General features: G+C 41.9%; 1 protein-coding gene across 1 annotated transcript in view; it reads left to right on the forward strand.

Moving 5' to 3' along the window:
* The window catches only part of cntln (centlein, centrosomal protein), a 454,938-nt gene that overhangs the window by 110,057 nt on the left and 328,245 nt on the right, over nt 1-16,636 (forward strand). Inside the window, exons 8-9 of the mRNA XM_060846250.1 lie at nt 2,449-2,607; nt 4,646-4,840. Of these exons, the coding sequence (XP_060702233.1) occupies nt 2,449-2,607; nt 4,646-4,840 (354 nt within the window). The remainder of the gene's footprint in view (nt 1-2,448; nt 2,608-4,645; nt 4,841-16,636) is intronic.

The following is a 16,636-nucleotide window of genomic DNA, read 5'->3' on the forward strand; positions in this document are numbered from 1 at the left end:
CATCCATTCTGATTGAAATAATGCACCACTTGGCTTGTTACTTACATCCTGGCATCTGACCCACAAGGCACTCTACCTGCTGTCCATTTAGCATCTACAGACCTGGTAATCTACCCTTCCACAGCTGTCACCTTGCCTCTTCCTTATATGGTATCCGAAACCTGTTACCCTGCACCCTTCTCAGTTGGCACCTTACTTACCTGCATTCTAAAATCCTATTCATCTGGCACCATACCCTCCCAGCATCCTAACATCACGTTTATGTTACCTATATAAAGCTTGACAGCAGCTGTCAACTTAAAATTTCTGAATACTGCAACAGCTGTGAAAATGTTTGTGGTTTATCTTGTTTGACAGTTCTGCTTTACAAAAGAACTGTCAGAATGGAAATTGGCTTTAGATTTTTGAGGTAGCCCCTAAGCAGAATTTTCTCTCAGAAATGCAGAGTTCCTTTCTTCCAGAAAATGAAGAATCTGAGTAACAATCTGCCAGAGATTGCGATTGCCAGTCTTTGGAAAATCCAGTCCTAAAATACTACATGAAGAGAATGACCAGGAGATCCAGCAGGGACTAAAGTGCAGGCACATGACATTCATGAACTGCAAGATTCACCAAAACCCAAAGAAGGTCTACAAACAAATGTACAACAAGAATCTGAAGAAAAGGTAGTGGGTGGAAGGAGGCATACAAAATTCAGCAACTCACTGACAGCCATGATGTGCATGAATTCTTCAGTACAGTCAAGACCACAATGGCTCTAGCATCCAGGAGCCTATTCCACTGAGAGCTGAGAATGCAGTGACACTCATGAAGGACACAGGCAGTCAGCATTTGTTAGAAGAAACACTTTGAATATCTGCTCAACAAGAACTTGATCCTGAACCTGAGTGATCTTTACTGTTTTCCACAGCATCCTACCTGCCACCATTTTAGAGAACCCACCCTGTCATGAGGCTGAAAAAGATATTCAACAAGGTTGTCAGTGCGACCAGAATCCCTGCTGCAGTATGAGAGGTAGGCATTCCTGGCACTCGAATCGAATCTTGAGCTGTCGTAATTGTGACTATTTTCAAGAAAGGAGATAAGATTGATGGCAGTAATTACAGATTGTGGTAATGACTGTCCACCACAGGGAAGATTATTGCAAAAATGGTCCTCAATAGCATCTTTCTGGTGGTTAGTTTCTACCAGAGTCACAATGTGGATTCCCCTATCAATAGCCTCAGTGGACATAATCATCACAGCAAAATGCTGTGAGCATTTACAAAATCTGCATGCCCCTCCCACAAAAATGTGCCCATTATTTATTAAGTTCCATGGTGAGCTACTGGACAATTGGATGAACTCTTATCATTTCAAATTAAACTTTACACCACTTCAGTTTTTGGCTATCTGAGGAACAGATTGTTTGATGATAAAGACCTTACATCTGGAACTGATTATGTCAGACAGAGTGACATTGTAACTACATTTCTCTATGCTTTGAAGATATTGACAATGTACAGCCGACACATGGAGAGCTATCACTTGCGATGTCTTTACAAAATGTTGCCAATTGAATGTCAGGATGAACACTCCAGTATCAGTGTTCTCTTTGCTGCTAGCATCTCCAGCACTGAGGCAATGACACCAGTTATGTTCAATCAGTTGCATTGAGTTAACCACATTGTTCATATGCATTACACAAGACTTCCAAACAATCTCTCCACTCCGAGCTTCAGAGGAGGCCAGAAAAAATGCCTCAAGGACATCTTGAAAGACTTCCAACTCTTGCCCAAAACTTCCCAAATTGGAGAAGAAGTATGTGACGGTCAACCATTTCAACCATCCCCAACACAGCCTGGTGGAGGCCAAATGTGAACAGTGGAAGAAACATGGGAAAACCTGAGCCTTCTACCCACCCTCCTCATTTACTACCATTTGCCTCAACAGTTTTCTTATGCGGTTTTGGACTATGTCGTCAACTGAGGAGCCACAACTACGGAGTGAGAAAAAAATCTATCCTCAGTCTTGAGGAACAACCTAAGAAGAAGCAAGAAATGATATCCATTCATATGTAGGGGCATGTTTTCTGCAAACAGAAAAAAACATGACTTTTAAAAAAAAATCATCTAGCAATTTGTGGAGCCTGTAATTCCCGCTTGCTTCCTCCATAGCAATGCTTGCTCAATCCAAATTGGCTGACCAATAAGTCAGCACTTGTTCTCCTATAGTGTTAACGCGGTCATTTGAAATTTAACATTTTTGTGTTTGTCCTGATGTATATGACAAAAAAGCTTCAGCAACATTTCTTATATTTCAACAATGTTTAAATTGAGATGGTAGCAGAAAATGTTTTGGTCATCGGGATAACAAGGCTGATGCCACATACTTGGATTGTTGAATTTCGGATTGGCCTTCCCTATTTTGCAACTGTCTTTTTATCTTTTCTTTGCAAATAACAGGAAGGAGTTACAGGATTTACAGTGTTTATACAAGGAAAGCATTGAACATGCAGCCCAGCAAGCTGAGGTCATCAAGCAGCTACAAGCCCTCAACCTGGATACGCAGAAAGTCCTGAGGAATCAGGAAGATGCTCATGCCTTGGAGTCTAGGTCTTATCAAAAGGTATGTGGTACAATTTGTGTAAATAAAAAGAATTTGCAAATGTTTAAGAATTATAAGGTGTTTGGCAAATCACATCATGGATTTTCAGTTTCATGATATGGGGTTAATGTGATGGACAGATCACTTGTTTTGTTGTAGGCCACATCTAATTTTTATTCCTTTCAGTTCATTGGAACCTTATCTGCAATCTGTTCATAAGATAAAATAATTGAACTCCTGAATTGATATTTTTGTAAAAACAGTATCTATTTTTAAAATAAGCACTTAAGTAATTCTGACTTACACCAACATTTATTTTGAGATCAGTCTGACGAACTGAACTTTGTTCTTGAAAGTTAAAGCAGCATGTTTTTGCATCCCTTTGAATTGTATTGTTCAAATGTGTAGTGGTTTTATTAGAGAGAAAGAGCGATAGATGGAGACAACTATGTAATAGCTTTCTCTCTAACATTTCTAAAATTGTCCAAATTTTCTGAACCAAAGGATTAACGTTATGCAAGTTACAAGCCAGGTGGTATAATATTCAATTGGGTCAATGGGCTGAGGAGTGGCAGATGGAATTTAATTTGCATAAATGTGAGGTATTGCATTTTGGTAAAACAAATAAGGGCATACGTAGTTAATGATAGGGTGCTGGGTAATGTTGTAGAACAGAGAGACCGAGGGGTTCAAGTACATAAGACTTTGAAATTTGCATTACATGTAGACAGGGTAGTTTAGAGGCTTGTGTTCATTGCTCAGACCCTTGACTATTGGAGTTAGAATGTCATGTTGAGGTTGTACAGGACCTAGATGAGGCCTGTTCTGGAGTACTGTATACAGTTCTGGTCACGCTGTTTTAGGAAGGATATTATTAAATTGGAGTGGGTTCAGAGAAGATTTACTAGAGTGTTGGCAGGAATGGAAGGTTTGAGTTATAAAGATAAGCTGGATAGGCTGGGACTTTTTTCATTGGAGCGTGGGAGGTTGAGGGATGACCTTATAGAGGTTTATAAAATCATGAGGAGTATAGATAAGGTGAATAGCAAAGGTCATTTCCCTCGTGTGGGGGAGTTCAAAACTAAGGGCCATATTTTTAAGGTGAGTGGAGAAAGATTTAAAAAGGACATGAGGGGCAACTTTTTACATAGAGAGTGGTTGGTATGAGGAATGAAATGCCAGAAGAAGTGATGGATGCAAGTATAGTTATAACATTTGAATGACATTTGGTTAAAAATAGAATTAGGTTTTATTGTCATGTCTACTCAAGAACACAAGTACAGGAGTACAATGAAGAGTGTACAACGCCACCATTCACCAGTGCCATCTTAGAGACAAAAAACAGATTTCAAATTCAAACCAGAAACCAGTTGGTGCAGGCTAATTGGACAGAAGGGTCTGTTTCCATGCTATATGACTGTTGTTTCTGTTCTCCATGCAGTTTGGAATATGCTAAATTGGGATGATGTTTTTAGAGAAGCCTTTTGAGGCACCTCTCACTAAAGTGTACAGATATCGTACAGGCTTCAATTGTCAAACTATTCTTTTCTCCCAAGTAGGAATATATGTTCTATTCCATTTTCTTTGCTTTCATTAGACTTCATTGTCACAGTGATTTTAATGGAGACTAAAGTTGGATAGGATATTAAAAAAAAAGTGTTACACATGATCTTGCCAGTTTCTAGAATTAAATCTCTATTGCACCATCAAATATAATCTAAATTCAAGGTTTAAAAAAGAACCAAAATGGAAAATCTCACCTGCGTGTTATAGGGTTAGATGTCTGGTGGTCATGAAAGATTCTACATAAGTGGTAGTTGTTCTTGTTTTTTTTCTTTTACACATTCTCCCATTGATTATTTATTCTGTAAAAGGTTTCTGTCGTCTTGATCTCCAGCTGTGTGCCTGTGCTTTTGTCTTGATCTATCCTTGCGGTATTTTAAGAAAGAAAAAGACTTTATCAAGTGCTGACTTTTTTCCCTTGCAGGAATTATTTTGCGTATGATTCTCTTGTGTCTACCTGAATATTCTGTACTGATGATATACATTTTTATGTCAGCACTACAGTGAGCTGAACGTGCGATATGAAGCATTGAAATCCAGTGAGGCACAGCATCATCAAAAACACCTCTCCTTGACAGCTCAACTATATCATAAGGAGCAACAGATAAACCAGCTTCTTGGAAAGCTACAGCAGGCTTTAGATTCTAAGCAAACAGTGACAATTAGGACTACTGCTGATTGTTTGGAGCAGGTAAGGTACTGGATGCTAATAGTAGTTTGTTGTATCTGACCAAACTAAAATATTAACAGGGTAGAAAATTCCATAGTGAAACGATAGGAGTGAATGGCAAGTTGCAGTTGGAAAATCAGAGCTAGCATGTTCCAGGCCTTCCTTTACATTGGTATTGGCTGCTCTTGCAACCCTACTCTGGGAACTATTCAACAAAACTCTACCATATATATACAGGAGTAACAAACTTCACGGACAAAGTAAAGTTGAAGAGATCAAGATATTTGTATGATATTACATGTACATCTCTGTTCTGGTTAATTTTTGAGTTATTTAAAAGCAGGTGAGATTTTCTATTTCGGTTCTTTTTTAAACCTTAAATTTAGATTATATTTCATGGTGTAAAAGTGATTTAATTCTGAAATGACACTGAAAAGCCAGAAGTACACTTAAGTTTAGAAAAAGATTTACAAGGATGTTGCCAGGGTTATAGGATTTGAGCTATAGGGAGAGGCTGAACAGGCTGGGGCTGTTTTCCCTGAAGCGTTGGAGGCTGAGGGGTGACCTTATAGAGGTTTACAAAATTATGGAGGGCATGGATAGGGTAAATAGGCAAAGTCTTTTCCCTGGGGTCGGGGAGTCCAGAACTAGAGGGCATAAGTTTAGGGTGAGAGGAGAAAGATAGAAAAGGGCAACATTTTCACACAGAGGGTGGTACGTGTATGGAATATGCTGCCAGAAGAAGTGGCGGAGGCTGGTACAATTGCAACATTTAAGTGGCATTTGGATGGGTATATGAATAGGAAGGGTTTGGAGGGACCTGAGATGGATGCTGGCAGGTGGGATTAGATTGGGTTGGGATATCTGGCCGGCATGGACGGGTTAGACCATGGTCTGTTTCCATGCTGTACATCTCTATGACTCTATAATTCATTTCTGATAGAAGGTATACCAAGCTGAAAATGGAGCTTGTTTACATGCAACAGGGCAATAAAGGTAAATGCAGAGAATCATACAGGTCTAGAGCATGGAAAAGAGGCCCTTCGGCCCATTGTATCTGCACTGGTCAAAAACACGCACCTAACTATTCTAATCCCACTTCCTAATCCAGCAGTTGACCCATACATACAAAGTGCATATCTAAATACTTTTCAGATTTTGCGATGGCTTCTGCCACCCATATAGGCAATGTGTTCCAGATTCTCACTATCTACTGGGTGAAAAATTGCATCCTCGCATCTCCTCTGCTCCTATGCCAACTGGTCATCAATCCCTCTATTTCTTCCTGTCTATCCCGTCTATGCCCCTCATAATTTCTCATTTCATTCATGACAACGTGCTGCATAGGAGGCTGGTAAATAAGATAAGAGACTATGGAGTTCGGGGCAAGGTACTTTACTGGCATGGATAGAGGATTGGCTGACTGGCAAAAAGAACAGAGTGGGAATAAAGAGATCTTTTTCAGGATTGCAGCTGGTGACAACTAGAGTTCTGCAGGGATGAGTGCTGGAAGAACTATTCACGTTGTACATTAACAATCTGGATAAGGATTGTTGCTAAGTTTGCAGATGACACAAAAAAGCTGGAAGGACAGGTAGTGTTGAGAAAGCAGATAGGCTGCAGAAGGACATGGACATGCTTGCTGTGTGGAGAAAGAAGTGTCAGACGGATTGCAATGTGGCAAAATGTGAAGTTATGCCCTTTGATAGGAAGAAGAGAGGCATAGACTATTTTCCAAATGAGGAAAGGCTTCAGAAATATGAAGCAGAAAGGGATTTAGGAGTCCTTGTTTAGCATTCTCTTAAGGTCAACATACAGGTTTAGTTGGCAGTTAGGAAAGCAAATGCAATGTTTGTTTCAAGAGGGCTAGAATGCGAGAGCAAAGATGAACTGCTGAGGATGTACACGGCTCTGGTCCAGCCGCATTTGGAATATTATGAGCAGGTTTTGGCTCTGTATCTGAGGAAGGATATGCTGGTGTTGGAGGGGTCCAAAAGAGGTTTCCTAGAATGATCCCAGGGATGAAGGACTTGTCATATGAGGAGTGGCTGAGGATTCTTGAGTCTGTAATCCATGGACCTGAGAAGGATGAGAGGTGATCTCACTGTAACTGACAGAATATTGAGAGGCCTGAGAAGAGTAGACATGGAGATGATGTTTCCACTAGTAGGAGACAACCCAAGTGAACAGCCTCAGAATGAAGGGACAACCCTTTAGAACTGAGGTGAGGAGAAGGAATTTCTTCAACCAGAGGCTGGTGAATCTGTGGAACTCATTGTTAGAAAAGGCTGTGGAACTATGTTATTGCTTGGATTTAAGAGAGGGATAGATAGGTTCTTGGTTAGTAAGGAGATAAAGGGATCCTGGAAGAAAGCAGGAGAATAGGTTAAGAAACATGATCGAATGGTGGAGCAGACTCACTATGGTGAATGGCTTGATTTTGCTTCTCTATCTTGTAATCTTATGAACCTATCTTGCTATCTTAAAGGACCAATGGACATGCACACCAACATGCATCTGATCCCCTTTTCATCATCTGTTCCCTTGCCTTGTTTTCCTGCTCAAGCGAATCACTTTTTACTTATTCAGATCGAATTCCATTGGCCACTGATCAGCCCATCTATATTCTCCTGCATTCTAAGCTATCCTTTTTACTAATTAGATCACCACCAATTTTTATGTCTTTCTTGTATTCAATTTGAAATTTGGGTGTCACGAGCTAGGCTATATTATTCCTGATGAAGGGCTTATGCTCGAAACGTCGAATTCTCTATTCCTGAGATGCTGCCTGGCCTGCTGTGCTTTGACCAGCAACACATTTTCAGCTATAATTTATTGCCCATCCCTAATTGCCTAGAGGGCTGTGAAGAGTCAATCTCTTTGCTGTGGTTCTAGGATCATAAAATGGCCAGATGGGATAACAACAACAGTTTCCTTCCCTAAAGGCCATTAGTGAACCAGATGCATGTTCCTGATAATCAACAGTGGTTTCATGGCCATCATTGAACTCTTAATTCCAGGTTTACTTTCAAATTCCACAACAGTTTGCATCCAGGTCCACAGAACTGACTCGGATCTCTGGAATAATAGTCTAGCAGAGGCCACATTGGACTGTACTGCCACACATGGACTTGCCCTGACAGTGGAAGATCCTTGTCTGTGAGGAACTGCCGATGAGTGATGTGTGAGTCTAATGAGAGTACCACTGGGTCATCGCCTCCTGAATCATCCACAAACTGACGGATCAACCCTTCTTCATTCCCCAACATTTCCTGCAGAACCCCATTGGATACAGGCTTCCAGTCACAAAAAAACAACCTTCAGCCATCACCCACTGCTTCCTGGCACTTAGCCAATTCTGGATCCAATTAGCCAAATTTCCTTGGATTCCATGGGCTGTTACCTTCGCTGTTAATCACCCATGTGTGACCTTATCTAAAAGACTTACTGAAGTCCAATTAGACTCCATCGAATGCATGGTCTTTATCTCAGTCCTGGTCACCTCTTAAAGATATTCCATCAAATTGCTCATAACTTCTCCTTAACCAAACTATGCTGACTGTTCTTAATTAATCCATGCTTCTCCAGGTGTGGATTAATTCTGTACCTCAGGTTTGCATCCTATATTTTCCCCATCACTGAGGTTTGACCAACAGGCCTGTTGTTTCCTGGTTGATCCCTTTCTCTCTCTTTTTGAATAATATGGCACACTGATTGTCCTCCAGTCCTGTATCACCTCCCCTTGTGACCTGATAGGAGTAGAATATTATTATCAGTGTCCCTTTTATTTCCTCCCTTGAGTCACTCAACAGTTTAGAATATTTTTCACCCAGCTCAGGAATTACATTCTTTATGCATGAATGATGCTTAACTTAAGCTTATAGAAAAGTCGATGAATGAAGTAATCCTTATCATGGTGTTCACAATGGCCACTTCCACATGGGTCCAGTAATGAAGAATGGGAGTAGAGGATAAATAGCAGATGTATATAGGATAAGACAGTGTCAAAGGGGAACAACAACATCTAAGCATTGACCCTTGCATAATAGACAATCGACTGTTAAAATCCTGTAGAGTGTTTAAGTAGGGCTGACTTCTGTGGAGCATGTGATTCCTGATGTGAGATCAGAACGTAACGTCTGGTACTATTAGGAGAACGAATGAAGGATGCATATAACAATATTGTAAGAAAATAATCTTGGTGGGGAATCAATTGGTTACATTGAGTGTTCTGGTGAGGTCATTAAAACACTGCCTGTAGGGAAATGAATCATGGAATCAGAAAGGTGATATTTTCTTGATGTTTGCTGATCCTTTCCTGGATCTGACTGCCATCCTCCTGGTATCTTTCCAATTCCTCTCATTTACCATTGTTCTTCCTCTGCTTTATCACACCCTTTCTGACTTGATCTCACTCTCACTGAGCTCCTAAGATAAGAGTTATAGTTTCCTCTGCCACTTTTGCATTGTTTTTGACCTTTAGGACCTAAATGTTCCCTGGTGGCCAGGCTGGTCATCCTTTCCTGGCATATCTGGGATCACCATGGACATCCAATCCGTCTACACCTCCATCCGCCATGACCAGGGCCTTCAAGCCCTCTGTTTCTTCCTCTCCTGACGTCCCCAACAGTACCCTTCCACCGACACTCTCACTTGTTTGGCTGAACTGGTCCTCACCCATAACAATTTCTCCTTCGAAGCCTACCACTTCCTCCAGCCCAAAGGGATAGCCATCGGCACCCATTTGGGCCCGAACTATGCCTGTCTCTTTGTCGACTACGTAGAGCAGTCCATCTTGCGTAGTTATACCGGTACCACTCCTCACCTCTTCCTCCGCTACATTGAAGACTGCATTGGTGCCACCTCGTGCTCCCGCGAGGAGGTTGAGCAATTCATCAACTTCACCAGCACATTCCATCTTGACCTTAAATTCACTTGGACCATCTCTGACACCTCCCATCCTTTCCTGGACCTCTCCATCTCCATCAATGACGACTGACTTGACACTGACATTTTTTACAAACTCATCGACTCCCACAGCTACCTGGATTACACCTCTTTCCACCCTATCTCCTGCAAAAATGCTATCCCGTATTCCCAATTCCTCCACCTCTGCCGTATCTGCTCCCAGGAGGACCAGTTCCACCACAGAACACACCAGTTGGCCGCCTGCTTTAAAGACCGCAATTTCCCTTCCCACGTGGTTGAAGATGCCCTCCAATGCACCTCATCCACATCCCGCACCCCTGCCCTCAAACCCTATCCCTCCAACCGTAACAAGTACAGAATCTCCCTGGTCCTCACCTTCCACCCTACCAACCTTCGCATTAACCGCATCATCTGCCGACATTTCCGCCGCCTCCAAACGGACCCCACCACCAGGGATGTTTTTCCCCCACCACTCCTTTCCGCTTTCCACAAAGACTGTTCCCTCCGTGACTACCTGGTCAGGTCCACGCACCCCCAACAACTTCCCCTCCCATCCTGGCACCTTCCCCTGCCACCGCAGGAATTGCAAAACCTGTGCCCACACCTCCTCCCTCAACTCAATCCAAGGCCACAAAGGAGCCTTCCGCATCCATCAAAGTTACACCTGTACATCCAGCAATGTCATTTATTGTATCCGTTGCTCCCAATGCGTTCTCCTCTACTCTGGGGAGACTGGATGCCTTTTCGTAGAGTACTTTATGGAACATCTCTGGGACACCCACACGAATCAACCCCACCGCCCCGTGGCCCAAAATTTCAACTCCCCTCCTAGGCTGCCAAGGATATGTAAGTCATGGGCGTCCTCCATCGCCACTTCCTCACCACCCGACACCTGGAGGAAAAACACCTCATCTTCCGCCTTGGAACACTTCAACCCCAGGGCATCAATGTGGCCTTCAACAGTTTTCTCATCTCCTCTCCCCCCACCATACCTCAGTTCCAACCTTCCATGACCTATCCTACCTGCCAATCTTCCTTCCCACCTATCCGCTCCACCCTCCTCTCTGACCTATCACCTTCATCCCCTACCCCCCCCATCCACCTATTGTACTCTTTACTACGTTCTCCCCAGCCCCACCCCCCCCTCCCATTTATCTCTCCACCCTGGAGGCCCCCTGCCTTCATTCCTGATGAAGGGCTTTTGCTCGAAACATCGATTTTCCTGCTCCTCGGATGCTGTCTGACCAGCTGTGCTTTTCCAGCACCACTCTAATGTAGATTCTGATTTCCAGCATCTGCAGTCCTCACTTTTGCCTGTCTTGAATTGTGTTTAAGTGCATTTCACTATATGAACAAGTCGGTTGACCATACAGCTTGCATCCCAAAGTGGGTAGTGCTAGCGGTGCCATCAGAATCTTGGAAGAAGTATGAAAGCTTACTCTTTAAAAATAAAATATAGCTTCTCCCCCAGTTGGTTGTTGGATTTGTTCACACTACTGAACCTCGCCAGTATTGAGAATTATTTTGATTTTGCCCCCATTGTGATATCGTTCCATGTGGCAGCCAAATAACAGGAATCCACAAGCAGCAAGGAATTAAATGAATGAGAGGATAATGTTTGCTTGGACATTGTGTTAATTTTACTCTTTCAGGAGCAGGGCTTTGGATCTCTAACCTTCAACTGACACATTGAGGTAGTCAATTGGGACTTTGATTTGGTGCTTAATGCAGACGACGACATTTCCCTCTTGGCCAGTAGGGTAGGTGTGAATGTGGATTTGAGGTTACAATCAGATTACCCATGGTGGACTAGACTCAAGGAGCTGAATGGTCTATTCATCTGCTTTTTCATATGCTTATATTCTTGCATGTTAAGGTGTGGTTTACACCTAAGTTCATCTCATTCTAGGGTGAGAGGTTTATAAACTAGACACTGATTACCTTACTGGCCAAATACTTGTTTGAATCATTAAAGTATCCTTGATAAATTTATAGAGTGTAGCCATGAGATCCCTGAGAAAAAGAAAGAAAACAAATCTGGCCTTCTGTGATGAAAACCTTTTGAGAGTTTCAGTAATTGTGATGTAGATTTAATGAATCAGTGTCTTAATGAATCAGCTGATATTTCAATACTGTCCACATGCATGATTCCTATTGAAATCCTTTATGTTTGTGTGGGTGGGAGAGAGGACACAGAAAGGGCATCATATTTGATAAATATTTCATGGTGTTTACAGAAGCTGTTCAGTGGGTGTTTGAATGGTTGGTTATGCTTGCTCTATTGTTATTCTTTAACCTGCTTACATCAAAGGCACTATCAATATGTAGTATATTTTTCAACCATACCATTGTACAATGCACTTCCAATTACTAATTCATAGCATCTGACAGGGCAAATATATTCTGATCTAATTTAAAATTCATTTTCAACTTGACGGTACACTAATAATTATAAATATTTTGGTTGTTAGAATTGTTTTTCGTGGTTAAGTCTCAGTAGAGGTCGACATTCTCAACTGCCAACTATTCACGTGAGAAATGTAATCAGTTTTCAACCGGGAAACGAGGTTGCACGAGAAATGCTACGGATGGGAAATGCAGTTCCTGCTAGCTGACCTGTGGAGTCACTCAGCGCTGAGTCTACAGCCTATTATTCATTCTGCAAGCTGAAGGGATGCATTTAAAGAGCACCGGGTTAAAGTAAAAGGATAAAAGATAAAAAAATTTAAGAAGTCACAAATGGTATCAAAATACAGACATAATTAATGTAGAGCAGTACAATGTTAGCCATAGTTCTCCAGATCACTTTATCATTTGCCACCATTGTTTGTTTCATTATGTTGTTCACAATGCATTGAGGAGCATTTTGCTAGATTTGACTGTATGAATTTGACTCATGTTAGGGTACTTCAGCTAATTGAGGAAGAGTGCTCTAATAAAGATCAGTTCAGACATTTCTCCATATATTTGGGAAGCTTCCTAAAGCAAGTGTCAGGCTGTTGAAATTTGGTCTCGCTTGACGAGCAAATAATGGACCTCTTCCAGTCAGCAACTGTTCACGTGAATACAGCCTAGCAAGTGGTCCCCACCAGAAAATTAGGCAACTGGAGATAAGGGCAGCAGAATGTATCCTTAACCCACATTCTGTAGTACATCAGAAAGTCATTGCTTTTCTGATCAATCACCTTCCACCCACCTGAAATGTTATAGTGAGATCAATGAATCAAGCTTGATCTTCAGACTGCCTTGCTCAGTGAGGGGAGGCATGTCAGCCAGCTGGTTCAGGCATGCATTACTTCTCTGTATTTAAGTTGTGCCTGATGACTTTGCAAATCTCTATCATTGTGGTTTTGTTTCTGCATGGTTCGAGTTTCAGGGCCCTGAATATTGGTGTTGTTGCTACAAAATAGTTGTTTACAAAAAAAATACAAAATCAAGTATTGGGACTCTTGGGATTTAACTTAAAAAAATTGTAGACAACTATATGTGAATTGTTCATGGGTGTTGTATAGAATGAACAGTTTTCTTGGAAGATGATGCTCAATCTATAGATGTTCCATATTTTGCAGATTTAGTCATTAAAATGTCGCAATTTCTCTGTGATTAAAGCAGTTTAGAGATATTTCTGTCCTAATACTTGTATTGTGCTTGTAATTTACCTTGATAGTTGTTAAATTTGTGACTACTATACACAAAGATATAGGTGTCGAAAATTGCTGCAAGTCCAGATTTTAAAAATTGGAAAATTCTTGCATGGGACATAGGCATCACTGGCAAGGTTGATATTTGTTGCTCAACTTTAATGATCATTGCACTGAGTTGAGAGTAAAAAGTCAACCACATTGCTGTGAGCTTGGAGTAACATGCAGGTCAGACGAGCTAAGGAAGGCAGATTTTCTTCCACAAAGGACATCAGTGAACCAGATTTTGCATGGTCACAATTAGATTAGCTTTTAAATCCACATTTTACTGAATTCAAATATCATGAAATATGATCATGAGATTTAGCAGTCCCCAAAATTTTACCTTGGGCAGTTGGATTACTAGTCTAGTGTCTCTCAGGCTCTAATATTAATAAGACAGTTACATCTTGCATGTGAAAACAGGTCAAAATTAAGTATGAAACAGTGATAGCCAATATGACAAAAAATATCTGTCATGAAGTGTTATTATTTTAATTATATGAAATGAACAGCAGTGCAAAAGGGCTCCGGCAGATGTAATAGAATCAAAAGTGTCTATATTACGGAAAGAAGTCATTCAGCCCATCAAGTCTGAAGAACATTTCACCCAGACCAAGCCTTCGATGCTATTGTACCTCTGCATTTCCCATAGCTAATCCACATCCTAACCTGCACATCCCTGGACAATAAAGGGCAATTTAGCTTGGCCAATCCACCTAACCTGCACATTTTTGGACTGTGCGAGGAAACCAGAGCACCTGGCGGAAACCCAAACAGACATGGCAGAACCTGAAAACTCAACACAGATGGTCACCCAAAGCTGGAATTGTGCCTGCTCCATGGTGGTGTGAGGCAGCAGTACTAGCCACTGAATCACCATGCTGCCCAAACTTATTAACAATAAGTAAGATGCAGACTGCATTGCCATTTAATTGCCTGGCACTACAGCAGGTAGTGTAATTTTAAATGCATAAGACTTTTTTTTGTTAGCCATCTCAGATTGCTAATTTACATGCTGAGTGTGTAAAATGTATGATTTCATAGAAAAATATTTTATTCTCAACACCAATGAGTTATCAGTCAATCTGAATTCATCTGCAACAATGACCTACTATAATGCTCGCAAGCCATTGTATTGATAGAAATCTGCAACCATTGCTAATTCACCTGCTGAATATGCAATTGGTGTGAACAGTGATATTGAACAGAGGAAATTCATTCAGTGAATGTGGTCAAGATCCAAGTGGCAGTCTTTGCTCTGTTCCTTTACAATGCTTTGAGTTAAACATAGGCAAAGATGTTAAATAGAACAGGACTGCAGCATAACCTCAGTGAATGTCATTAAGTTATAAATACGGTGGTTACAAGAGCAGATGAGATGCTCGGAATACTGCAATGAGTTACTCAGCTCCTGACTCCCTAAAGCCTGTCTACCATCTGCAAGGCACAAGTCAGGAGTGTGTTGGAATACTTCGCACTTGCCTAGATGAGTGTACTCCAACAACACTGAAGAAGCTTGACAAAGCATCAAGGACAAAACAGCCTACGTGATTGGCATCACATCCACAAGCATTCTCGACCTCCACCACTAAAGCTCAGTTGTATGTATTTTCTACAAGCTGCAGTCCAGAACTTCGCCAAAGATCCTTAGACAGTGTCTTCCAAGCGCACGATCACACCATCTAGAAGGACAAGGGCAGCACACAGTTGGGAGCACCATCAGGTGCAAGCTCCTCTCCAAGCCACTCACCATCTTGATTGGAAATCGCTGTTCCTTCAGTGCAACTAGGTCAAAATTCTGGAATTCCCTCCCGAAGAGCATTGTGGGTCTACCTACAGCACATGATTTGCAGAAGTTGAAGGAGGCAGCTCACCACCACCTTCTCAAGGGCAGCTAGGGATGAGCTGTTAATGCTGGCCAGCCAGAAATGCCCATGACCCATGAGTTAATAAACAAAACTGCAGTCAGTGAAAGTAATGTCATCCGTATGAATTCAAAGAGAAATTGCTTTGAAAGCCTCTGCACTTAATGTGAGGAAGTCAGTCATTTTGACTGTTCTCGCCATCAAAGCAGTATTAACACATTTAACATTCCAAATATTGAGGCAATGACAATCCTTGATCAGCTGAGATGGGCTGGGCATGTCATCCGCATGACTGACACAAAACTCTCCAAGTAGGTGCTCTACTCCCAGCTCTGAAACAGCAGGTGAGCCCCAGGTTGACAGCGGAAGTACTTCAATGATACCCTCAAGGCTTCGCTGATGAAGCGTGGCATTTCCACAGACGCCTGGGAATCACTGGCCCAACACTAACCAAAGTGGAGGAGGAACTTTCGAAACTTCTTGAGATTAGATTAGATTACTTACAGTGTGGAAACAGGCCCTTCGGCCCAACAAGTCCACACCGACCCGCTGAAGCGCAACCCACCCATTCCCCTACATTTACCCCTTTACCTAACACTACGGGCAATTTAGCATGACCAATTCACCTGACCCGCACATCTTTGGACTGTGGGAGGAAACCGGAGCACCCGGAGGAAACCCACGCAGACACGGGGAGAATGTGCAAACTCCACACAGTCAGTCGCCTGAGTCGGGAATTGAACCTGGGTCTCTGGCGCTGTGAGGCAGCAGTGCTAACCACTGTGCCACCGTGCCACCACTTGCCATTGGGAAAAAGCAGCTGCCACACCCAATGCCTCTCCCACACTTTCCCACGACCACCTTCTCTCCCAAGTGTAACAGAGCCTGCAGAAGCAACATCGATTTATACAGCCATCTATGGACTCACCCTTAGTGTGATAGTCATTCACATCTGCAAGCAAACAGAAGTGATGACCAATTTAGCATGCCATCTTCACCAACTCATCTCTATGTAGAACAAGCAATGACCTCAAAGTCATAAATTCAACATTGCTGCACTAGTTTCTTATTTGAAATAGATACAGTGATGTGCATGTTGTACCTCAGTTAGGAGAATGGTGAATGGTGTAGAGAATTAGTGGAGTACATTTACTACCATGACTGGATTTCAGTCTGAGGAAGTGTTTTGAGAAAGGTTCACTTGGCGTGAAACGTTAACCTGCTGAACTGTTCTAGTTATTTCCGTTTTTGTTACAAAATGCAAGTCTTTTTATTCTTTGCAGGTATAATCATCGTTAAAGGTGAATTTGCATGTTGGATTGGCCGCAAGGCAAATGAAT

The sequence above is a fragment of the Hemiscyllium ocellatum genome, chromosome 2 (assembly GCF_020745735.1).
Source record: "Hemiscyllium ocellatum isolate sHemOce1 chromosome 2, sHemOce1.pat.X.cur, whole genome shotgun sequence".
In the NCBI taxonomy this organism is placed as follows: domain Eukaryota; kingdom Metazoa; phylum Chordata; class Chondrichthyes; order Orectolobiformes; family Hemiscylliidae; genus Hemiscyllium; species Hemiscyllium ocellatum.